The sequence below is a fragment of the Bombina bombina genome, chromosome 4 (assembly GCF_027579735.1).
Source record: "Bombina bombina isolate aBomBom1 chromosome 4, aBomBom1.pri, whole genome shotgun sequence".
In the NCBI taxonomy this organism is placed as follows: domain Eukaryota; kingdom Metazoa; phylum Chordata; class Amphibia; order Anura; family Bombinatoridae; genus Bombina; species Bombina bombina.
In genome coordinates this window covers 819,281,120-819,308,867 of record NC_069502.1, presented here as the reverse complement: position 1 = coordinate 819,308,867, position 27,748 = coordinate 819,281,120, and the positions used below count along the sequence as shown (strand labels likewise).

Sequence of the window (27,748 nt, the reverse complement as noted above, 5' to 3'; positions counted from 1 at the left end):
TTAGATGACACGGACTCCGACCCAGAAGGGGCCCCTCCTTTCCGAAGCGTCGGAATGGGCCTCGTCATTGTACCACCCCTCCGGAGTGTCCGTCATAGACACCTCCTGGGTCAAGTCGCTCAGGAAAACCCTACGCTTGCGTTTAGCAGAACGCGGTATGGCATGGATCACTTTACAGACTGCCGTTTCCAGCTGGTCCGTGAAATCAGGCGGCCAAGCAATCTCCCCCAAAGGGGTAACAGTTGGACCCTGGGGCGCTGCATGTGGAATAGGGGACGCCATTAGGGAACGCACTGCACGGGACAGAGAACCCTCAGAGGTGGGCGGCCCAGTAGTGCTAGACATTCCTTTATGTTTAGAAGTCGTAGCTTTATCTAGGCATGTGGAACACAATTGCGCAGGCTGGTCTACCAAAACCTCACAAAAAACACAGGAATAAGACTTAGTTAAAGAGGGATTACCCTCCAACACGTCATAGCTTTTAATTAATGATAAGAGACGCTCCTTTATAACCGCCAATGGCCGGGGCACTCACCACCTCCTATGACCCAGACTCCAGAAACCATTTTGTCTCCTCTGTCTCAGATCAGACCGGAAGTAAAGAAAAGCCCCATTCGGTACAAGGATGTTTTGCAGGACCACCCCTGCTGAAAGAGAAAACGCGCCAAAAAAAGTCTGCGCAAAAACTCCCAGAAATTAACCTGACAGTTCCACCAAAATGCCAGAGCCTCGTCCCGCACAAAACACAGCAATAACACAATAAACATTATTATGTACACACACACACACCCTGTTCAATAATCCCCTTACCAGGAATATTAACCCTTGATTCTATAAAGATAAAGGTGCCACACTGTGACCCTGTCTTCTGCGTTATCATAAATAAAAAATCAAACGATCTTACCAGAATCTACGCCGTGGAACAGGAACACGGCCCTTCAAGTGTGACAGGTGGTAGCATCGCTCCTGACATGGACTTGAGAGAAGAAAGCAGTCTGCGAAACTCGTCAATGCCGATTGCTGTAGGAGCAGTTAATATGAGTCAGGATGGTGTTGCAAGGAGAGCTCTCCCTGCATCTCTGGACTCTAACTTTTACCCAGGCCCTCAACTAAGAAGCTTGAAGGGCTATTTAAACTCCTGTCCCATAGCAAAGAGTAGCACCCCTCATAAGAGACCTCCGAATATCCGGCACCTCTCTGCCACCTCCTGTGACGAAAGGCAAAGAATGACTGGGGGATGAGGGAAGTGGGGGTGGTATTTAAGCCTTTTGCTGGGTTGTCTTTGCCTCCTCCTGGTGGCCAGGTTCTTAATTCCCAATAGTAACGAATGAAGGCGTGGACTCTCCTCCCCTTTAGATGGAAAAAAGAAGTAAATTGGAAAGTTGTTTAAAACTGTATGCTCGATCTGAATCACAAAAGAAAACATTTGGGTTTCATGTCCCTTTAACTTTAATTAATACATCTATAAAAACGATAACATTTTAAAATACAATAATTAAAATAACCAAACTAATTCCTGAGCCACGTGAGGTGAGCGAGTCTATTGACAATCAAAGGGAAAGTTGTCCGGTCTACTTTTTAATCACATATCAAACTCAAGTTTTCTGCACAAACATTCTACTGAGGACATTCCCAACTCCATTAGCACAGTGATTCTGCGAAACCCAGTAAACCTAGGATTCTCAAAAGCGGTTTTGAGAAAGCTCTGACTGGCGAAACGTGCATCAGGGTGAACCAAGAGCTACGGGGAGTTTGAGAAGAGTCTACTGATATTTATTAGTATTTGGACGATTTGACAGTTGTTATTTTTCCTTTTTTTTCCTGCATAGTGATAAGCCTACTACAGTATGCTAACATGAGTATTGGACCAAAGAAAAATGTAAATATATTTTTCATGGTATTTATTGTATTAAACATATTATAAAAGGACATAGCTCAGATCCCACCACACAGGCCGTAACCGGAACGCAACGAAAAGCCCAGCGCGCCAAGTGGAGACTAACAGCACAAGCCCCGATCATAGAAGCCGGCACTCACAAAACAAAAAGCTGACTGCCCCCAAGTGACACGGACACCGAACACCACTTACCGCAAGACAAGAGGCTCCTGGTCACGATTGGAAGTCGCGGTGGATCCCGCTGAGGAAAGTTACCTGCGCAGTGACCAAACCCGGTGATAACCCTCCACGGCAACATAAGAAAGGGAGGCCCGGGTAAGAAAGCACTCACACTTTAGGGGGAATACGTATAGCTGAGCTCCTCCTGTCTATCGAGCTGACAGTTTACCCGGTCACAGCCCTGCTGTGGCAGACAGATCAGACACCAGCTCAGCTCACCGGACTGCAGGCAATAAAATCCCCCTCTTGAAACAAGGTCCTCTTGGGCTTGTATCACGCATCACCTCTCCTGTACCTAAAGACCTTTTGAACCAAGCTTCTAACTCTGCCCTAAGTTCATATTGAACTGCACCACGGCAATTGCACAGGCAGACAGAGGGAGGCACACACAATATATACCAAAGAGGGTTAAACTAATATACTTTTCACCTCTGCACTTAACCCATTAAGGACACCATATCTCTGCCAAAGAGGGCTATATAGATTACATAATTTATTCTGAGTGAACTATATCTCATATATTGGGACCCCTACCCATAAACCCAGAGTTGTCCCTGTCTTTCATAAGAAATACCTTTAAAATATAGTGGGGGAGCAATAAGATAATTCCACAATACAATAGTGTGCAATCCTGCGTACTAGTTGACACATTAACCTGTAATGCCCCACAAAAAAAATACAGTGGGGGAAAAAGCCTCTAAATCACGCAATATGAATCACTACCTTAAACCCACTGAATCTCCCACGCTGGAGACATTGAACCCACACTGTGACGCCATACAAAGTACGTCCACACAAACGGCTGAAGCGAATGTAACCCCCCTATCATATGTCACTAAGGACGATCTGAAGAACTTATCCTCAAAAGAGGATATTAGAGGGGTCATGGAAGAAGTTAAAAATCTTTTTGGAGAGCTCAGGAAAGATATCAATGATCTATCCCACAGAGTCACCAATGTAGAACAAAACCACGAAAATATAATTGAAGAGGTAAAAGACACATCGGCCAGGGCACAATACAACACTGACATGATCCATAGTTTAATGGATAAAGTGGAGGACCTTGACAACCGCGGCAGGCGGAATAACCTACGGGTCAGGGGAATCCCAGAGTCTATACAACCGTCAGCTCTCCAAGGTTACCTCCAGGACCTATTCAGGACACTTAAAGGCACCCCAATGTCTCCGGCTATTGAGATTGAAAGAGCCCATAGGGCACTACGCCCCAAACCGCCAGCGAAAGCACCCCCATGAGATGTTATTTTTCGTGTTCTAAATTTCAAAGATAAAGAGGAAATTTTGAAACATGGCAGAAACAAGCATCCAATTACACATGCTGGAGTTACTTTACAGATCTTCACAGACTTAAGCCCAACCACGCTACAAAAGAGGAGGGAGCTAAAGTTCATAACAAGCATCCTGCAAGAAAAAAAGATCATCTACCGCTGGGGCTTCCCTACAAGTATCATTGCTACTAAGGGAGATCACACAGCCATCTATAGAGAAGCAGAAGATCTTGGCCCCTTCTTTCACTCATTGGGCCTAGAGCCCCCTCCCATTCCAAGACCACCACAGGAAGAGAGGACCTCTAACTTATCTACCAACCCCAGCAGACAAGGTATCGACAGGGAGCAGCGATGAAGATCTCTACAGAACTGAGGGACACTTGCTGGTCAGGTTTGCTTTGATTACCAGTCGAATTGACTAGTTTAAAAAAAATAAAAAAAAATTATTCTCTGTTAGCATTGAATTCAATACTAAAGTTTATTAATGTGTATAGAAACCTTCTTTACATCTGTCTCACTTGGTGAGGACTGTTAAGATATAACTTGTGTTTCGATTGATGTTTTGGCTGCGCGTGCACCCTCTTGGAGCGCACTGATGACCCTATCATAAATGCGGGACCGCACGTATTGTGCACTACTAGCCATACCGCTCATAGATGTTAAACACCCGCCTCCATACTTCTAAACCTACCCTCAGAGGTCCCCGCTGTGCTCCGGGAGGGAATGACGCACTCATTAACCTTGTATAGATTTTAAATTAATGCTGATTTTACTGCAATTTGAACGGTTTAGCTATGTTTCTTATCTTTACTATTGTATTGGGCCTAGCAGGGCACAGCCTGTTAGACTTAAACTTAATTTTTCGCAAAATACGCATATAGAATTGTTTTAATGTGTTTATTGTTGTTGTGCATTTGTCTGGTTACGTTCCAGACTCCTTTTTGGGCGGGCCCCGGGACACTATTCTCAGACCTTGGACTCACCTACACCCATTCTTGCATGAATACTACACCACCGAACATGCCACATTCACCACAGAGTGGGCCTAGAAAGGCGGGCTCACACCCCACATATAAGACGCATCCAATCAAACTGCTAACAGTAAATGTCAAGGGCCTCAACAGCCCAGGTAAACGCTCCATAGTACTGAGGGATTTGCAAAGGATGGGCGGGGATATTGTGTTTATCCAGGAGACACATTTTGCCAGGTCTAAAGAACCCAAATGGCATAATCATGCTTTCCCAAACGCTTTCCTAGCCTCAGGCCCCTACAAACAGAACGGAGTGGGGATACTTATACACCGAAAATTGCCATTCCACCTATTACAACAGGAAAAAGACAGAGATGGTAGATACCTAATTCTCGTGGGACAACTCCACGGTAAATTGATCACATTGGCAAATATTTATTCCCCCAACACTAAACAGGATACATTTTTCAAAAGGGTCACTCAAAAAATACAGGATGTCTCTAGGGGTACTCTTTTCCTGGGAGGGGATCTTAACGCACCTCTACTCCCACTATGGGACACCTCCAATGGAGTGTCAAGCGTCCCACACCATGCACTGAAACCGATTAACGCCCAACTCAAACATCTCCTTCTGCATGATGTCTGGAGAACCCTACACCCAACCGACAGGGACTTCACCTTTTACTCCAGCCCCCACAAGAAATATTCTAGGATAGACTATATATTCGCGGACTCAATGGGAATATCATACATCAAACATAGTGACATTTTAGCCATAACATGGTCGGATCATGCCCCAGTTTCTTGTAACATAGAATGGCCAGACTCCCCTGACATGCCCTTTTTGTGGAGACTGGAGGACACCCTTTTAGATAATCCCGAAATTAGAACGAACATTGAGTCATCTATGACCGAATACTTTAATATTAATACACAAGACAACCTACCCCTCACCTCAGTTTGGGAGGCACACAAGTATGTCCTTCGCGGGATATTAAACACAAATCGAAATTGAATAAACAAGGCAGAGAAAAATACAACTCAATACTTCACACTATTCACACTTTAGAAGAAAGACATAAAAAAGAGGCATCAAATACCACACTAGAAAACGACCTTTCACAAGCCAGGCTCGATTTTAGGGCCCTACTGCAGGAAGAAAATCAACGGTCAGCGTTGAAACTTAAACAAAAATACTATGAGGGAGGGGACAAAGCGGGTAGACTACTAGCGAGAGCCCTCACACGCCAGAGACTAAAAACATGCATATACTCTATGAAAGATGAACTGGGACGGACGAGACAGGACAGTTATAACATAGCGCAAATCTTCCGTAATTACTATAACAAACTATATAATCTCAAAGGGGGGAAAGCAGACACCCATACCCAGGAAATACAAAATTACCTAAACCACACAAAAATACCAACACTGACTGAGGAAGAATCTAACGACCTAGAAACACCCCTATCTCAAAAAGAAATAGCAGAGACAATAAAAAACCTCCCAAGCGGGAAAAGCCCAGGTCCAGACGGACTGAGTAATAAATATTACAAGACTTTTCTCCCATTGTTATTACCCCACTTACACAAATTGTTCAATGGACTAAATGACTCTGGATTCCTTCCCAGATCTATGCTATCAGCATATATCACAGTCCTCCCAAAACACGGGAAGGCCCCAGATAAGCCCGAAAGCTATAGACCCATTTCCCTCCTCAACAGCGACATTAAAATACTAGCAAAGATCTTAGCGACACGCATTAATAAATACCTCCCAAAACTGGTCTCCACTGACCAGGTAGGATTCATCCCTGGCAGGGAGGCCAGAGATAATACTCTAAAAATCTTCCACCTTATAGCCCACTCTAAAACAAAGTCGATTCCGCTCGCTCTGCTGTCCACGGACGCAGAGAAAGCCTTCGACAGGGTGGACTGGGCCTTCCTGCGGAGCACTATGGTAGCAATGGGGTTTAGGGACAAAGTACTGAAGACAATTTTTGCCCTTTACTCACAACCTAATGCACAATTAAAGGTCAATGGAGTCCTTTCTGACTCCTTTTTTATCACAAATGGGACAAGACAGGGATGCCCACTTTCACCAGCCCTATTCGCCATTGCCATAGAAGCATTAGCCAGTAATATCAGACACAATCCTGACATAAAAGGCATACAGACGGGACCGATTGAAAATAAATTAGCTATGTACGCTGATGACGTCATGTTAACCATGACAGACATAGAAACATCCATACCAGCTGTGCTATCAGAATTCACAAAATATGGAGCAGTCTCCAACTTCCTTCTTAACCTCACAAAATCAGAGCTTCTTGGCATTTCACTAACACCAGAATCACTGAACTGGCTCAAACACCATTCACCCTTTGTACAAAAAAACAGCTCATTGAAATATTTGGGAATCCATATATCAGGCTCCAACTCAGAGGTCTTTGAAGCCAATTATGGACAGTTGAAAAAAGACTTGGCGAGAGATTTTTCCGAATGGAAGAATAAATCCATCTCCTGGCTCGGCAGGGTCGGAGTCGTAAAGATGAATGTCCTGCCGAGAGTGCTATACATACTCCAGACTGTGCCCATATCCCTCCCACATTCCTTCTTGCCTTCATTACAAGCTCTGATAGAGGAGTATATCTGGAAAGGCATTAGGCCGAGGATTAACAAACAAACCCTATATCTCCCAAGGGAACAGGGGGGACTGGGAATCCCACACATTCAATCCTATAGGAGAGCAGCCCTTCTTCACAGAATAGTGGATTGGTGCTGGGCCACAGACGACAAGGCCTGGAAACAGGTATGCGCTTATTCTATTCCTAAGACTCACATACCAAACTTGTTTTGGTCTGATAAGAAACACAGACCGACTGATATCCCTAGCTTACCTTTATTAGAGGAGTTGCTCAACGAATGGGACAAAATAATATCCACTGAATCACACATCTCTACCAGACATGCACCCCTTACACCTATTTACGGAAACCATGACTTGCCCTTGCATTTGACGAGGTCTACTGCTCACCCAGCGCTCCCCTTGAACTGCATAGGCAATCTATTATCACAGGGGAGACTTAGGACTCCACAGGAACTCCTTGAGGATCACCCCGCCATAGCGAACTCCTGGTTTACATACTCTCAAATTCAGCATTACATCAAATCTCACAAATTCGGGCACCTCTTTGGAAGGAGCCTGACAAAATTTGAACAACTATGCATGTCCCCAGTGGAGATTAAATATGTGATCTCGATTTTATATAAAATCACCCTGACCCCGACCGACGACACCCTACTGCAATTCACTTCACAATGGCACAAAGAATTAGGTTACACCTTTACACCCGAAGAATGGAGCCATATGTTCCTACTCGGGAAGAAGGTATCCGTTTCCTCAAGAACACAGGAATCCCACTACAAACTACTGAGCAGGTGGTATCTCACACCAAGTAGATTAAAAAAATTTTACCCAAACACCACGGGGAGATGCTGGAGAGGATGTGGGAAGGAAGGTAATATGGTGCATGTGTGGTGGGACTGCCCACTACTAACCCATTACTGGGACGAAGTATGGGAAGAAATACACTCAATCACTGACTTGACGATCCCCAAAACCCCGGACACGCTGCTTTTTCACTTCCCATTCAAATTCCAAACACAAGCCCAAAAATCCCTACTCATACTACTCTTGACATGTGCTAAAACCCTAATCCCTTTGAACTGGAAATCTACTCATATACCTTCTAAGGCAGAATGTAAAACAAGGGTAGACACCACACTACAACTAGAGAGATATCACTATGTCTTAACAGGCCAGCTAGAAGTACACGAGACAATGCTGGCAATGTGGTCGGGGAAAAACATGTTGATAACACAAGCTGAACAACACTTAACGACCAGGTACCCATGGAGGGGGGGGAGGGGGAGGATCTATCCGGGGCCCGCCCGGTACTTTTTAGATTTCAGGATGTTAGATTAATGATTCAATGTTACATATTATGTTCTAATTTGTGTGCTGAATCCTTGAGAAGGCTGTAAGGAGATGGATATGCACACGTCTTTATGCATAGGAAGATTGGACTTCACAGTTAAATTTGCAAAAAGTTTTCTGAAAACAGAGTTCTCTAGATGTTACTTATAATCAATATGTTAAAAGAAAGGACTTCAATGGACAAACTTTTCCTATCCCTTCAAGGGAAAACACATTTACTACTCTTGGGACTGACACTTGGACTCTCCTGTGACATTCAGTCCAGGGAATTATAGTTTTCTACATTCTGCCGCTCAGGATGTATCTCATGTTAAAATTTCTCATTTAAAACCGTGCATTGTACTTTTCTTTGTTTTTCTTACCTTTTGTAACCGTATGGAAAAGTTTGTACTTTTTTACAAAAGCTCAATAAAAATTTAAAACTTTAAAAAAAAAAAAAACTCCCTGTGCTTAGTGGAGCAGATGATCTGTTTCCCTCAGACACATCACACACGTGCACTCACCTGTGCCCCGTATCCCTCAGACACAGCACACACGTACACTCACCTGTGCCCCGCATCCCTCAGACACAGCACACACGTACACTCACCTGTGCCCCGTATCCCTCAGACACATCACACACGTGCACTCACCTGTGCCCTGTATCCCTCAGACACAGCACACACGTACACTCACCTGTGCCCTACATCCCTCAGACACATCACACACGTACACTCACCTGTGCCCTGTATCCCTCAGACACATCACACAAGTACACTCCCCTGTGCACTGTATCCCTCAGACACATCACACACGTACACTCCCCTGTGCCCTGTATCCCTCAGACACATCACACACATACACTCACCTGTGCCCTGTATACCTCAGACACATTACATATGCACACTCACCTGTACCCTGTATCCCTCAGACACATCACACACGTACACTCACCTGTGCCCTGTATCCCTCAGACACATCACACATGTACACTCACCTGTGCCCTGTATCCCTCAGACACACCACAAGTACACTCACCTGTGCCCCGTATCCCTCAGACACATCACACACGTGCACTCACCTGTGCCCTGTATCCCTCAGACACAGCACACACGTACACTCACCTGTGCCCTACATCCCTCAGACACATCACACACGTACACTCACCTGTGCCCTGTATCCCTCAGACACATCACACAAGTACACTCCCCTGTGCACTGTATCCCTCAGACACATCACACACGTACACTCCCCTGTGCCCTGTATCCCTCAGACACATCACACACATACACTCACCTGTGCCCTGTATACCTCAGACACATTACATATGCACACTCACCTGTACCCTGTATACCTCAGACACATTACATATGCACACTCACCTGTACCCTGTATACCTCAGACACATCACACACGTGCACTCACCTGTACTGATATTGTCACTTATTTCCTGCTTCACAGCTTCCTGCTGACTCTTTACATACAGATAATTTGTTTGTTCAGCATTAAGTGTGACTTCCGTCTTAACATCACCTGCATAGATCATATAAATATAGTCCCATTTTAGCTTTTTAGCACTATGCAAGAAAGTTGTAATATTAGACATGTCACACACATACACTAACCTGTACTCATTGATCATATAAATATGGTCACAGTTTAGCACTGCACAACGAAGTTGTAATATTACAATGCTCCACATATACACTCACCTGAGCCCTGTATCCCTCAGACACATCACACATGTACACTCACCTGAGCCCTGTATCCCTCAGACACATCACACATGTACACTCACCTGTGCCCTGTATCCCTCAGACACATCACACACGTACACTCACCTGTGCCCTGTATCCCTCAGACACATCACACACGTACACTCACCTGTGCCCTGTATCCATCAGGCACATCACACATGTACACTCACCTGTGCCCTGTATCCCTCAGACATATCACACATGTACACTCACCTGTGCCCTGTATCCCTCAGACATATCACACACGTACACTCACCTGTGCCCTGTATCCCTCAGGCACATCACACATCTACACTCACCTGTGCCCTGTATCCCTCAGACACATCACACATGTACACTCACCTGTGCCCTGTATCCTTCAGACACATCACACAAGTACAGTCACCTGCACCCTGCGTCCCTTAGACACATCACACACGTACACTCACCTGCACCCTGCGTCCCTTAGGCAAATCACACACATACACTCACCTGCACCCTGCGTCCCTTAGACACATCACACACATACTCACCTGCGCCCTGCGTCCCTCAGACAAATCACACATTACTCACCTGTACTGATATTGTCACCGATTTCCTGCTTCAAAGCATCCAGGTCATTAGTCTGTTCAGTATTAAGAGTGACTTCAGTCTTAATATCACCTGCATAGATCATATAAATATGGTCACATTTTAGTTTTTTGGCACTGCACAAGGACGTTGTAATATTAGACACACGCACGTACTCTCACCTGTGCCCTGTATCCCTCAGACACATCACAAACGTACACTCACCTGTACTCTGCATCCCCCACACATGTAACACACGTACACTCACCTGTACTCTGTATCCCTCAGACACATCAAACACGTACACTCACCTGTGCCCTGTATCCCTCAAATACATCACACATGTACACTCACCTGTGCCCTGTATCCCTCAGACACATCACACATTACACTCACCTGTACCCTCTAACCCTCAGACACATCACACACATACACTCACCTGTACTCATAGATCATATAAATATGGTCACAGTTTAGCACTGCACAACGAAGTTGTAATATTACAATGCTCCACATATACTCACCTGAGCCCTGCGTCCCTCAGACACATCACACACGTACACTCACCTGAGCCCTGCGTCCCTCAGACACATCACACACGTACACTCACCTGTGCCCTGTATCCTGTAGTGTTGTGCTTATTTCCTGGTTTGGTCAAAAAGGGCACATTGAGGCTTCCATACAAAGATGATGTCATCAAGTGGGCTGTGCTTAGAATCAGTACAGTTCAGAGAAGCCATCTTGTGACAGTTTGTGATGCAGTTATAAAAGTACAAGGATTGAACTTGAGCTCTGACAATTAATTGCTGATACTAATAAATGTAATGTCAGCTACAGATCACTGCAGAGGATACAGCATCAGCCAGGCAGGAAGAGTAAGAACTGTCAGTTACACATTATAAGTTATCTTGCAGTTATACAGTTAACAGTTATACAGTTATCAGTTACCCTGGATTACTATAGTGCTGCATACACAGTGTACAGGACTGCTAATATAAGGAGTGCAGCAGCCATTCATTATAAAGGACTATATATGTGTATCTATCCATATTACTGTGTGCAAATCTATAGGAGCACCTTGTTATGTCATGCAGTAAATAAAGTGTCAGTTTACATTTAGAAGTTGCAAGTGCATCATTCATATAAAGAGTTAATGTTTGCTATGTAAGGACATTACATCTGGCGACGAGTATACTACCACAAACTCACGCTATAATGGCTGTATTTGGAGCATTGAAAGAATTTGACCCTGAAACAGATAACTGGGTTTCCTGGACTGAAAGGCTACAGCAGTATTTACTAAGATACTAAGTCTGTTGCTGTCTGTCTGACAACTATTGGTGCTAAAACATATGAGATTCTAAAAGATCTGCTACACCCAGAAAAGCCAGCCACCAAGTCTTTGTCTGAAATAATACAGATCTTAACACAACATTTCCAACCACGGCCATTAGAGATTGCTGAGCGGTTCAAGTTTTATAGCAGGCGCCAAGGGGTACAAGAGACTGTATCTACATTTGCAATCAGTTTAAAGAAATTGGCCAGCACCTGTGCTTTTGGGGAGTATCTGAATATTGCCCTTAGAGATCAGTTTGTTATGGGTATCAGTACAGAATCTATTCAAAGGCGACTTTTGAAAGAGGAGAGCCTGACCTTCCATAAAGCACTAGAGATTGCTTCTGTTTTGGAACAGGCCACACGAGACACTAGTTTACTGCAGACGCATTCTCACACTAAGGAAGAACAGGTATTTTTCTCTAATGTAAAGCAACAGACTAAACCAGCCAGTAAATATTCAGCAAAAGCAGCATCGCCTATTAACTGTTACAGATGTGGAGCACAGAATCATGTAGCTTCTGAATGCAGATTTAAAAATGCTCGTTGTCATGGCTGTGGTAAAATAGGACACTTAAAGAAGGCTTGCAGAGGATCTCAGCAGAGTGTCTCAAGCAAAACTCATAAGAAGGGAAATTACCACATGGCTTATAAGGGAGCCACATCAGATTCAGAAGAGGAAATGACTGTTCAGAGTTTGACTGTATACACCATGACTGCAGGGTCTGAGCCTTTGACCGTTCATGTTAATATTGAAGGAAAAGATTTGACCATGGACTTAGATACTGGGGCTGCAGTTTCAGTTATGACAATTAAAGATTGGAAACAGCTGAAAATTCCAGTATTGCTGCAGCCCACTACCTTGAAGCTACAAACATACTCCAGAGAAGTCTTGACGCCACTGGGGTGTGCATCTGTATCTGTGTGTACAAACAGTAAAACTGCCAATCTTACACTATATATACTAAAATCAGGTGGCCCACCTCTTTATGGAAGGGACTGGATACGGGCCCTTGGCATGCCTGAGAGCCTCAAAAACAGTGAAGTTCATCATATTGGAGTTGATCGTGCCCAGTGGATTCAGAACATTAAGACCAAATATGCCCCGGTGTTTGAAAGTGTTCTGGGAAAAGTTAAGAACAAAAGGGTACGGTTACAGTTAAAACCTGGAGCAAGGCCAAAGTTTTTCAAAGCACGAACTGTGCCATTCGCTTTAAGGGCAGGAGTTGATGCTGAACTGAGGAGGTTAGAAGAGTTAAAGATTATAACCCCAGTGCATCGTAGTGAGTGGGCTTCTCCTATTGTACCGGTAAGAAAGAAAGATGGACAGATCCGAATATGTGGAGACTTTAGGATGGTGTTGAATGAACAGTTAGCAGTGGATAAGTATCCATTACCCAGAACAGAAGAGATTTTTGCTAACTTAGCTGGGGGACAACATTTCACAAAGATTGATTTAAAAAATGCTTACCTTCAACTTGAAGTACATCCAGATTCCCGCAGGTTACTCACCATCAATACTCACCGTGGTTTATTTCAATATAATCGTATGGTCTTTGGCATTGCTCCTGCACCAGCCATCTGGCAACGCACCATGGAAGAACTGTTAAATGGACTACCCTATGTCCAATGCCTTTTAGATGACATGTTAATCACGGGCAGGACGGAGGAAGAACATTGACACAATGTAGAGAGGGTACTGCAGCGGCTAATGACCTACAGGTTGAAGGTCAACTTCGAGAAGTGTGCTTTCATGCGTGACAAATTAGAATTTTGTGGCCATGTTATAGATTGTCATGGTCTACACACTGCTGATGACAAAGTCAAGGCCTTGCAAGAAGCTCCTATACCACAGAATGCATCACAACTACGATCATACCTTGGTCTCCTTAACTATTACCACCGTTTTCTTCCCCAGCTAGCCCATACGTTACACCCACTACATCAGCTTCTTGAGACAAATCGATCCTGGTTGTGGAGCAGTGAATGCAATAAAGCCTTCCAGGAATCCAAGAACCTACTCCTGTGTTCCCGCATGTTAATGCACTATGATCTTCAGAAACCACTCATGATAGCATGTGATGCTTCACCTTATGGTTTAGGGGCTGTATTGTCACACACAATGCCAGATGGGACAGACCGACCGGTAGCCTTTGCTTCCCGTTCTCCAACGACGGCAGAGAAGAACTATTCCCAATTAGACAAGGAAGCATTGGCCATTGTATGGGCTGTTAAGAAGTTCCATAACTATATTTATGGTAGACAATTTACTCTTTTAACTGACCATAAGCCACTGCTGACCATCTTTAATCCAAGGAAAGGAATTTCAACCACTACAGCGGCTAGATTGCAAAGGCATGCTCTAACTTTGGGAGCATATCATTACTGCATCAAATACCGGGGCCATGATTCCCATGGCAATGCTGATGCCATGTCCAGGCTTCCACTAATGAATTCCTTACCAGTTGTTCAAGAAAGCCTTCCAAGTGTGTGTTTTACGGGTATAGTACATGCCAAACAAATTGCAAAGGAGACAGCTTGTGATACTGAATTACAACTTCTGGCAAAGTATTTGAGAGATGGCTGGCCAAGAACTGGCTGTGATGTGCAGCGAGCATACATACTACGAGCGAAAGAACTCACACTCAGAAATGGATGTATTTTATGGGGTGAGAGAGTTCTGGTTCCTAATGGGCTACGGCAAGCTACGTTAAAACTCCTTCATGAAGGACACCCAGGCATTGTCAGAATGAAACAGAAGGCTAGGGGTCATGTTTGGTGGCCGGCCATTGATAAGGACATTGAGAACTATGTTATGGCATGCAAAGGGTGTGTTCAAGCTCAAGGACAGCTTCCACGAGGAGCTGTACAACCATGGGACTGGCCTACTACTCCTTGGGAGAGACTACATTTGGACTTTGCCGGTCCTATTGATGGAATCTCATACTTAATCATAATTGATGCACAATCTAAGTGGCCAGAAGTAATTCCAATGACAAGGACTACAACTACTGAAGTCATATCAGCATTAGAAAGACTGTTTTCAGTATTTGGGTTGCCAAGAAAATTGGTCACAGACAATGGTCCCCAGTTTGTGTCACAAGACTTCCAGAATTTTTTACATACGAATGGAATTCACCATCATCGGACGGCACCATATCACCCAGCCACCAACGGGCAAGCAGAGAGATTTGTCCAAACCTTTAAAAGGGCACTGAAAGCGCTAAAAGCAGAGAAGCAGGTTAATACTAAAAACATTTTACAATTTTTGCAACATTATAGGGTTACTCAACACCCCACCACGGGAGTTGCCCCAGCTCAACTATTGTTTGGCAGGAAGATCCGTACAAAGCTGGATTTAATCACACCAGATGTAGCAGAAACAGTCCGCATCATGCAAGATAAAATGAGAGTGGGAAAACCTTCACGGACCTATACAGAAGGAGACTTGGTTTGGTATAGGGTGTACCATACAGAGGAAAAATGGGCACCAGGTGTTGTTGCCCAGGTTGAGGGCCCAAAGATGTATGTTATAACCACTCCATCAGGTGTGTGTCGCCGCCATGTGAACCAACTACGACCACGGCTAGAGAGGAGAGAACAGGCTGGTGAGGACCATCACATAAAAATGCAATCAGACAATGACTTTGATATCTGGGGTGGTGTTTGGCATGATCCAAACACAGGCTCTGACTCAACTACAGAAGACGACTCAGAAATACCAGCCTCAGTAGAAGAACCTTGTAATGATGAGTCAGGAAATTCTATCCAGGACCACAATAGTCATGCTCGTACTCCCAGGCAACGAACACCTGTTGTTCGTTGGTCTCCTGAAGTTAATCTCAGAGACACTCGCCGGAGACAACATGCAACATATCAGAGAAACTTTCGTCAACGTAAGAAACAAGAAGCAGCTTTCACGTCCACAATACAAGAGGATGCTGGAGAAGACTGATTTATCTTACGGTTGTTGTTGTGCAGTTAAGTTTAAAAAAATAAAATAAAAAAATAAGTAGGAAAGGAGATGTAGTGTTGTGCTTATTTCCTGGTTTGGTCAAAAAGGGCACATTGAGGCTTCCATACAAAGATGATGTCATCAAGTGGGCTGTGCTTAGAATCAGTACAGTTCAGAGAAGCCATCTTGTGACAGTTTGTGATGCAGTTATAAAAGTACAAGGATTGAACTTGAGCTCTGACAATTGCTGATACTAATAAATGTAATGTCAGCTACAGATCACTGCAGAGGATACAGCATCAGCCAGGCAGGAAGAGTAAGAACTGTCAGTTACACATTATAAGTTATCTTGCAGTTATACAGTTAACAGTTATACAGTTATCAGTTACCCTGGATTACTATAGTGCTGCATACACAGTGTACAGGACTGCTAATATAAGGAGTGCAGCAGCCATTCATTATAAAAGGACTATATATGTGTATCTATCCATATTACTGTGTGCAAATCTATAGGAGCACCTTGTTATGTCATGCAGTAAATAAAGTGTCAGTTTACATTTAGAAGTTGCAAGTGCATCATTCATATAAAGAGTTAATGTTTGCTATGTAAGGACATTACATATCCCTCAGGCACATCACACACGTAAACTCACCTGTGCCCTGTATCCCTCAGACACATCACACATCTACACTCACCTGTGCCCTGTATCTCTCAGACACATCACACACGTACACTCACCTGTGCCCTGTATCCCTCAGACACATCACACATCTACACTCACCTGTGCCCTGTATCTCTCAGACACATCACACACATACACTCACCTGTGCCCTGTATCCCTCTGACACATCACACACGTGCACTCACCTGTACTGATATTGTCACTTATTTCCTGCTTCACAGCTTCCTGCTGACTCTTTACATACAGATCATTTGTTTGTTCAGCATTAAGTGTGACTTCCGTCTTAACATCACCTGCATAGATCATATAAATATAATCCCATTTTAGCTTTTTAGCACTACGCAAGAAAGTTGTAATATTAGACACGTCACACACATACACTAACCTGTACTCATAGTCTATAGATCATATAAATATGGTCACAGTTTAGCACTGCACAACGAAGTTGTAATATTACAATGCTCCACATATACACTCACCTGAGCCCTGTATCCCTCATGTACACTCACCTGAGCCCTGTGTCCCTTAGGCAGATCACACATGTACACTCACCTGAGCCCTGCGTCCCTCAGACACATCACACATGTACACTCACCGGAGCCCTGTATCCCTCAGACACATCACACATGTACACTCACCTGTGCCCTGTATCCCTCAGACACATCACACATGTACACTCACCTGTGTCCTGTATCCCTCAGACACATCACACACGTACACTCACCTGTGCCCTGTATCCCTCAGGCACATCACACATGTACACTCACCTGTGCCCTGTATACCTCAGACACATCACACACGTACACTCACCTGTGCCCTGTATCCCTCAGACACATCACACACATGTACACTCACCTGTGCCCTGTATCCCTCAGACACATCACACATGTACACTCACCTGTGCCCTGTATACCTCAGACACATCACACACGTACACTCACCTGTGCCCTGTATACCTCAGACACATCACACACGTACACTCACCTGTGCCCTGTATCCCTCAGACACATCACACACATGTACACTCACCTGTGCCCTGTATCCCTCAGACACATCACACATGTACACTCACCTGTGCCCTGCATCCCTCAGGCACATCACACATCTACACTCACCTGTGCCCTGTATCCCTCAGACACATCACACATGTACACTCACCTGTGCCCTGTATCCTTCAGACACATCACACAAGTACACTCACCTGCACCCTGCGTCCCTTAGACACTAGAGCTGCGCATCTTCACTTGTCTCACGATTCGATTATCATCGCAACTATTCGATTCTACGATGCATTGCGATGCATCACGATTACTGCACTATTTCTGCCCATTTTTTAAATTTTTCTGAAAAAAAAATTCAAGCAGTCAAAATATTGAAATAAACTCTTTTTTTATTTTATTAGCTCAAAAAAGGACACTCTTCCTGTGGCAAAGTCTGAACACAGCAGACAACAACAGTTTATAGAACAGTAAATACTAAATGGCAATTGTTGTATTGGTTTGGAAACAATATTATGGCATCAAACTGTAGTTACAGAGTACGTAGTGTAAAAAGTGCAGTGCTCGCAGTGTACTTCTTCAATAAAAGAAAATATTTAAATGTATATTTTTTTTTATATATAGTAAGTACACACTATACACTGGTAAAGAAACATGAACAACAAATAAATGTCTAACCTATCTATGTTGGTTTTAATTTAATGTCTTTACTTACTTAGTAATAATAATAGACATTAAATTAAAACCAAAATAGATAGGTTAAGCTTAAGTTACCACCATAATACCTTATTTTTATATGTGTGAAAATTGTCCTCCTCAGAAAACAAAACATAAATCCGTTATATACAGTACGAAATTACAGGTGCACTCCACTGTGCCTTCATGACTGTCAATTTGTGGCAAACAAACATCACGTGAATCTGGAACACAACACACAGTACAGAGTGTGCACACAACACACACATGTGATTGTGACATATACAATTAGTTTACACAGTTACAGACTTACAGTAGTACTAGAGACATTTAAAACAAGTAGCATTGAACTGAACTACTATAACTACAGTTTCTTCTTGATGATTATATTATCTTTATGGGATCACAAATATAATTAGTTAGTTATTAGTTACTGTTAAAGCAGTACTACACACAACTGAACAGTGACTGAGTCTGTCACTGAACAGTACACAGCAGTCACAGTCACACACAAACAAACAATACATAAAAAAAAGCACACAGACATCAAGGAGTAAATCATGGTGAAGAAAGGGTGGCACGCCACTCATCTGATGTGTGTGTGCTTTATTTTTGTATTGTGCTGTTGTGTGTGTGTGTGCTGTGTACTGTCTGTACCGTATATTTGTGATCCAATAAAGATTTACTCAAGGTTTACTCAAGGCTTTTCCTTCCCCTAATATAGTGGTTTGGCTTCAGTCTCACTCTCTGCACACTCATAAACAGTTAGACAGTCACTAGACAGACACTAGAGACAGTGGGGGACACACAAACAAAAACATTCAAAGGCACCACAGCCAGTCAGCCACACTCACACTCATAGACAGACACACATACAAACAAAAACATTCAAAGGCAGTTAAGGCACTCAGTCTCACACACACTCATAGATACATACAAACAACATTCAAACTGGCACTCACTCACAGTCACACTCACACACTCATAAAGACAGTTAGACAGTACACACATTGTTATTGTTAACTGGTTGGTTATATTAGGTTAACCCCTACAGATCTGCCTGGGAGTGGGATGGCATTTGGGATCATAAACAAAAACATGATATCTTTCTTAAAGGGTCTATTTAAAATAGACAATTTTAGTGTGAATAATCCCTTATGCAATATGCACTCACTGCATTGCAAACAATGCAGGTGTGCTGTAAACAATAGCACAACATCTACAAAACATAACACTTCCTGATTGGCAATTTGGCAAACATCACAGTAACACTAGAAGTAGTAATAGATTATACAACAAGTAGCATTGAACTACTAGATTTACTAACTTTGATTATCTTTATGGGATCACAAATATATTGTTACACAACACACACACACACACAGTCAAACAATACCAAAAAAAACACACATCATAAAAAGAGTGAATTATGGTGAAGAAGGGTGACACGCACACATGAGGTGTGTGCAGTTGTGTGTTGTTTCTTTTGTATTGTTTGTGTGTGTGTGTGTGACTGTGACAGTGAGTGACGTGGTCGGTCGTGTCGTGTAGTGTACTAGTATATTTTGTGATCCAACAAAGATTTACTCAAGCTTCATTTTTCAAAAAGCTATAAGCTATATAACATTAACAAATATAAAATAACTTAACAGTAGTCTGCACTGGGCAGTGGGGCACACAGCACTTTCCTCTGGATGTGCCAAAAAACATTAAATATTAATATAAACCTGAATCACTACTCAGAATTATGGAATATGTAGGTTTTTCTGTAAGAACACTAGTTGATCCACATGCTCTGGTTTGAGGGTGCTTCTTTTTGCAGTTACCACGTCTCCTGCAGTGGAGAAAACCCGCTCTGCAGACACGCTTGTACCTGGGATACACAAGTATCGCTTTGACAAATGAGAGAGGAGGGGAAATATGACCTCATGTACATGCCACCAGTTCAAAGGGTCTTCAGTGAGAGGCAGAGTGGGGCTTTACAATATTTCTCTATTTCCTCTTCAGCCTTGGCATAGGGGGTCTTGGGTTCTATTGTACCTTCAGTGTCAGTGAAAGACTGTCCCAGCAAAGTCATGAGCAGCGATGTGGACTTTCTTTTAGGAGGAGAAGGGTTATCCTCCTCGATGGGTGATTCTTCTTCCAGAGTTTCTTTTCCCTCAGGCAGTGGCGCTTCATCCACGTTTGTCCTCCTAGATGTAACTGTACTAGTACACTCAATCTGTGTTTGAACAAAAGAATAGAAAAAATAGCATTCATTATTACCTCGAGCAGCCAGCCAGCTAATGCTATGTGTGTGCTCAGAGAGACAGTAATGCATAAATAAATGCATGCAACAGCTCACATCTATTAGGAAGGACTCCGGAGTGGACGGAGGAGGAGGAAAGTTGACTGACTGTGGCGTTTTCGAACTGTCTTATATAAATAAACCTTGTACTCATTAAAATAGCTACTAAGCAAGCTCCTCAGTCACTCCTCTGTATATCTCCAATCTCTCCTCCTCTGTGAGAATAAAAGGCAGTCCCTTAAAACGAGGATCCAGGGCAGAGGCTGTATAAAGTATCTTCTTCTCTGCCTCACTGCTGTACCTCTTCAGGAGATCTGTTTTGATGGCATTCTTGATCTCATGGATCATGGGTGTGTCTCCCATGGTGTCTGTCATGTTCTGGAGCAGTTGTGCATTTAGAGGGGCAATGAGAGAAACAGCTGGATTGCGCTCTTCTGACATCAGTGTGGTTGCATCTTTCATTGGCTTTAATGCACTCACAGCATCCTCTGCATTTGACACATCTGTTTCGTTGAGAGTGCAGAGATCTGACTCACTTTTTCTGACTTCTGGAGACAACAATGTGGCACAGATTGCAGGTTGCTGTTCTAGGAACCTCTCGACCATGTCATATGAGCTGTTCCACCTTGTTGTCACATCAGTTATCAGCTTATGATTCTTCAGGCCAAGACATTTCTGTTTTTCTTTCAGACAGTGGTTTGCTGTGAAAAAATGTTGATATTCGTCGCACTCTGCCTAAAAGCCTGGAGAGCGTGGCCACTTCAGCGCCCGCTGGGATGCGAGATTCAGTGTATGGGCGAAGCATTTTACATGAGGGAATTTTCCAACTTGAGCAGCAACAATCATGTTCGACACATTGTCGGTCACAAGCACTACAGATTTATCGGACAGCTGCCATTCTTCCACGACACGAGACAGTAGCTCCGCCAGATGAGAACCTGTGTGAGACTCATAAACTGCTCTCGTTTGCAGCACATGCGACAAGATCTGCCAGTCCTTGCTAACGTAATGTGCAGTTACTGTTACATAAGACTCCGTCGTGACTGAAGTCCATGAATCACACGTTATTGCGACTCGACTGGCTTGGCTCATTGATGCAATTACCTGAGCTTTTGTTTTGTGGTAGAGTGCAGGTATAACGTTTTCTGTAAAGTGATTGCGTGACGGGATCTAATAACGTGGCTCTAGCGTCTTCAACAAGTTTCCCCCAACAGAGTAAGGCCGTAGGTCCTTCGCTATGAAAGTTGCCACAGCTTTGGTTATTCTCTTCCCTTTTTCAGAGTTGGGCGGCAAAGTTGACAGCATTGCATCAATTCTTGGCTGATGAGCTTCAGCTAGTCTTGTTATTTCCTTGGCAGTGGCACTGGCGGCAGGTGTTAGCATCTCAGAGTGAAAACGGCTAACGTGATTTCTCAAGTTAGTAGTATTCCCTAGGCATTTAATTTTTGTGTGACTTGCTTTACAAACCGCGTGTGTCTTGTCCAATTCGTGCTTTCCAGTATGTTCATAAAATCCAAAATGTGCCCAGATGCTTGCTTTTAAAATGCTAGGTGCATTTTTTATCTCTCTATCTTTTTTGTCTCCCTCTGTCATTTTAGCATGACATGTACATATGTGACGGATGAAATTGTTGTCAATGTCGAACTCTGTCAGTGTTAAAACAAAACAAAACACTAAGTTGTCAAAATGTCAAGCCGCAAATGTAACATCAACAAGTACTAGTAACTTCAACTACTTGCCATTTTGCCAACATTTGAAAACAAATTGCATTGCAGCAGGGGACATCACTCACTTACTGTAATATATTACACACTTAAAGGTGCAATGAAACCAAAACATTTACTTTCATGATTCAGATAGAGAATACAATTTTAAATAAACAACATAACTAACTTCTATTATTTAATTTGCCTCATACTTCTCAGATATCGTTTGTTGATGAAATAGCAATGCATGATTGCACACATTAGTGCATGCACGACACAAGGAGGAGGCGATGCATTTCAACAAAGGATAAGCAAATGATATAATAGGGAAAGTTGTTTAAAATTGCATGCACTTTCTTGAATCACAAATTGGGTTTTATGGTCTTTAGTTTAGTATGTTTAAAAATGCAGCTTTTAGCCTTGTTAACTTATAAAACAGGGATTGGGTTTGTCAGATTGGCATCTTTTAAGAGAGCACTCAGCACATGCATTTGCAATTGCATTGCATATTAATTGCATATATAAAATTTATTATAATATACTAGTATATATAATATAAGTGTACATTATTTACAATATTTGCAGACCAGGCATCCATGTGAAAAACATCTAGAAGATTATTGATTTTGTATTGCAGAGGGGCCGCTGCGCTGACCATCCATGTGAAAAACATGTAGATAGATGATAGATTAGACAATATATAGTAGTATACTATTTATTTATAATAAATTTTATATATGCAAATCAATTATGCAGCTGCCTGAGCCTCACTCAGTAGTAAGTACATACATAGCGTTAAGTAAATAATATTGATAAGATAATTAATAATTTAATTCTACCCCTTATTGTGCTCTTTCAGTACTAGGCAGGCAAGTAGGCAATGGCATTGGCAAACGTTTTGGTAACTAAGCTATTAAAGTTATTAGTTTCATTCTCACCATAGGTCTCCTCCTCTGTCTCCCACAAAATAAAAATGAGCCCGTGTAACTGTATACCGCCTTGTATACTCGGAGTCGGAATCGTCATCACATTCACCATCATCAATCTCAGGCAACACACAGTGAGTCCTGCTTTGCTCCTACTGCGTATTGCGTAACCACTAACTTCGGCACTTCCAGAGACCGTCCATGGAGCGCCCATGTTGCTTAATTGGGTGACGTGACGTCAGTGACATCAAAACGCTGTACCGCGCACTTTTGCACACTTTCTGTTAGGCTGGGTCACGTGGGTAACGTGAATCGATTCTCGTGTCTCACCACATCGATGCAGAATCGTTTCATGCCACATCGCGATGCATCGTCAAAACGATTATTTTTGACAGCCCTATTAGACACATCACACACGTACACTCACCTGCACCCTGCGTCCCTTAGGCACATCACACACATACTCACCTGTGCCCTGCGTCCCTCAGAAAAAATCACACATTACTCACCTGTACTGATATTGTCACCGATTTCCTGCTTCAAAGCATCCAGGTAATTAGTCTGTTCAGTATTAAGAGTGACTTCTGTCTTAATATCACCTGCATAGATCATATAAATATGGTCACATTTTAGTTTTTTGGCACTGCACAAGGAAGTTGTAATATTATACACACGCACGTACACTCACCTGTACTCTGCATCCCTCAGACATGTCACACACGTACACTCACCTGTGCCCTGTATCCCTCAGACACATCACACATGTACACTCACTTGTGCCCTGTATCCCTCAGACACATCACACACGTACACTCACCTGTGCCTGTATCCCTCAGAAACATCACACATGTACACTCACCTGTGCCCTGTATCCCTCAGACACATCACACACGTACACTCACCTGTGCCCTGTATCCCTCAGACACATCACACATGTACAATCACCTGTACTCTGTATCCCTCAGACACATCACACATGTACACTCACCTGTGCCCTGTATCCCTCAAATACATCACACATGTACACTCACCTGTACCCTGTAACCCTCAGACACATCACATATGTAAACTCACCTGTACTCATAGATCATATAAATATGGTCACAGTTTAGCACTGCACAACGAAGTTGTAATATTACAATGCTCCACATATACACTCACCTGAGCCCTGCGTCCCTCAGGCACATCACACATGTACACTCACCTCAACCCTGCGTCCCTCAGACATATCACACACGTACACTCACCTGAGCCCTGCGTCCCTCAGACACATCACACATATACACTCACCTGTGCCTTGTATCCCTCAGACACATCACACACGTACACTCGCCTGTACCATGTATCCCTCAGACACATCACACACGTACACTCACCTGTGCCCTGTATCCCTCAGACACATCACACATGTACACTCACCTGTGCCCTGTATCCCTCAGACACATCACACATCTACACTCACCTGTGCCCTGTATCCCTCAGACACATCACACATGTACACTCACCTGTACTCTGTATCCCTCAGACACATCACACATGTACACTCACCTGTGCCCTGCATCCCTCAGACACATCACACATCTACACTCACCTGTGCCCTGTATCCCTCAGACACATCACACATGTACACTCACCTGTACTCCTGTATCCCTCAGACACATCACACACGTACACTCACCTGTGCCCTGCATCCCTCAGGACACATCACACACGTACACTCACCTGTTCCCTGCATCCCTCAGGCACATCACACATCTACACTCACCTGTGCCCTGTATCCCTCAGACACATCACACATCTACACTCACCTGTGCCCTGTATCCCTCAGACACATCACACATCTACACTCACCTGTGCCCTGTATCCCTCAGACACATCACACATGTACACTCACCTGTACTCTGTATCCCTCAGACACAACACACGTACACTCACCTGTGCCCTGTATCCCTCAGACATATCACACATGTACACTCACCTGTGCCCCTGTATCCCTTAGTCACATCACACATTACACTCACCTGTGCCCTGTATCCCTCAGACACATCACACATGTACACTCACCTGTGCCCTGTATCCCTCAGACACATCACACATGTACACTCACCTGTACTGATATTGTCACCGATTTCCTGCTTCAAAGCATCCAGGTCATTAGTCTGTTCAGTATTAAGAGTGACTTCAGTCTTAATATCACCTGCATAGATCATATAAATATGGTCACATTTTAGTTTTTTGGCACTGCACAAGGACGTTGTAATATTAGACACACGCACGTACTCTCACCTGTGCCCTGTATCCCTCAGACACATCACAAACGTACACTCACCTGTACTCTGCATCCCCCACACATGTAACACACGTACACTCACCTGTACTCTGTATCCCTCAGACACATCAAACACGTACACTCACCTGTGCCCTGTATCCCTCAAATACATCACACATGTACACTCACCTGTGCCCTGTATCCCTCAGACACATCACACATTACACTCACCTGTACCCTCTAACCCTCAGACACATCACACACATACACTCACCTGTACTCATAGATCATATAAATATGGTCACAGTTTAGCACTGCACAACGAAGTTGTAATATTACAATGCTCCACATATACTCACCTGAGCCCTGCGTCCCTCAGACACATCACACACGTACACTCACCTGAGCCCTGCGTCCCTCAGACACATCACACACGTACACTCACCTGTGCCCTGTATCCTGTAGTGTTGTGCTTATTTCCTGGTTTGGTCAAAAAGGGCACATTGAGGCTTCCATACAAAGATGATGTCATCAAGTGGGCTGTGCTTAGAATCAGTACAGTTCAGAGAAGCCATCTTGTGACAGTTTGTGATGCAGTTATAAAAGTACAAGGATTGAACTTGAGCTCTGACAATTAATTGCTGATACTAATAAATGTAATGTCAGCTACAGATCACTGCAGAGGATACAGCATCAGCCAGGCAGGAAGAGTAAGAACTGTCAGTTACACATTATAAGTTATCTTGCAGTTATACAGTTAACAGTTATACAGTTATCAGTTACCCTGGATTACTATAGTGCTGCATACACAGTGTACAGGACTGCTAATATAAGGAGTGCAGCAGCCATTCATTATAAAGGACTATATATGTGTATCTATCCATATTACTGTGTGCAAATCTATAGGAGCACCTTGTTATGTCATGCAGTAAATAAAGTGTCAGTTTACATTTAGAAGTTGCAAGTGCATCATTCATATAAAGAGTTAATGTTTGCTATGTAAGGACATTACATCTGGCGACGAGTATACTACCACAAACTCACGCTATAATGGCTGTATTTGGAGCATTGAAAGAATTTGACCCTGAAACAGATAACTGGGTTTCCTGGACTGAAAGGCTACAGCAGTATTTACTAAGATACTAAGTCTGTTGCTGTCTGTCTGACAACTATTGGTGCTAAAACATATGAGATTCTAAAAGATCTGCTACACCCAGAAAAGCCAGCCACCAAGTCTTTGTCTGAAATAATACAGATCTTAACACAACATTTCCAACCACGGCCATTAGAGATTGCTGAGCGGTTCAAGTTTTATAGCAGGCGCCAAGGGGTACAAGAGACTGTATCTACATTTGCAATCAGTTTAAAGAAATTGGCCAGCACCTGTGCTTTTGGGGAGTATCTGAATATTGCCCTTAGAGATCAGTTTGTTATGGGTATCAGTACAGAATCTATTCAAAGGCGACTTTTGAAAGAGGAGAGCCTGACCTTCCATAAAGCACTAGAGATTGCTTCTGTTTTGGAACAGGCCACACGAGACACTAGTTTACTGCAGACGCATTCTCACACTAAGGAAGAACAGGTATTTTTCTCTAATGTAAAGCAACAGACTAAACCAGCCAGTAAATATTCAGCAAAAGCAGCATCGCCTATTAACTGTTACAGATGTGGAGCACAGAATCATGTAGCTTCTGAATGCAGATTTAAAAATGCTCGTTGTCATGGCTGTGGTAAAATAGGACACTTAAAGAAGGCTTGCAGAGGATCTCAGCAGAGTGTCTCAAGCAAAACTCATAAGAAGGGAAATTACCACATGGCTTATAAGGGAGCCACATCAGATTCAGAAGAGGAAATGACTGTTCAGAGTTTGACTGTATACACCATGACTGCAGGGTCTGAGCCTTTGACCGTTCATGTTAATATTGAAGGAAAAGATTTGACCATGGACTTAGATACTGGGGCTGCAGTTTCAGTTATGACAATTAAAGATTGGAAACAGCTGAAAATTCCAGTATTGCTGCAGCCCACTACCTTGAAGCTACAAACATACTCCAGAGAAGTCTTGACGCCACTGGGGTGTGCATCTGTATCTGTGTGTACAAACAGTAAAACTGCCAATCTTACACTATATATACTAAAATCAGGTGGCCCACCTCTTTATGGAAGGGACTGGATACGGGCCCTTGGCATGCCTGAGAGCCTCAAAAACAGTGAAGTTCATCATATTGGAGTTGAT

At 43.4% G+C, this 27,748-nt stretch overlaps 1 protein-coding gene across 1 annotated transcript in view; it reads right to left on the bottom strand.

The window, feature by feature from the left end:
- Nucleotides 1-3,374: 3,374 nt before the first annotated feature.
- Nucleotides 3,375-27,748, bottom strand: part of LOC128657907 (uncharacterized) — a 72,648-nt gene continuing 48,274 nt past the window's right edge. The window contains exons 9-12 of the mRNA XM_053712334.1: nucleotides 25,351-25,440; nucleotides 23,753-23,842; nucleotides 10,661-10,750; nucleotides 3,375-3,388 (exon numbers count right to left, since the gene is read on the bottom strand). Coding sequence (XP_053568309.1) covers nucleotides 3,375-3,388; nucleotides 10,661-10,750; nucleotides 23,753-23,842; nucleotides 25,351-25,440 — 284 coding nt within the window. The remainder of the gene's footprint in view (nucleotides 3,389-10,660; nucleotides 10,751-23,752; nucleotides 23,843-25,350; nucleotides 25,441-27,748) is intronic.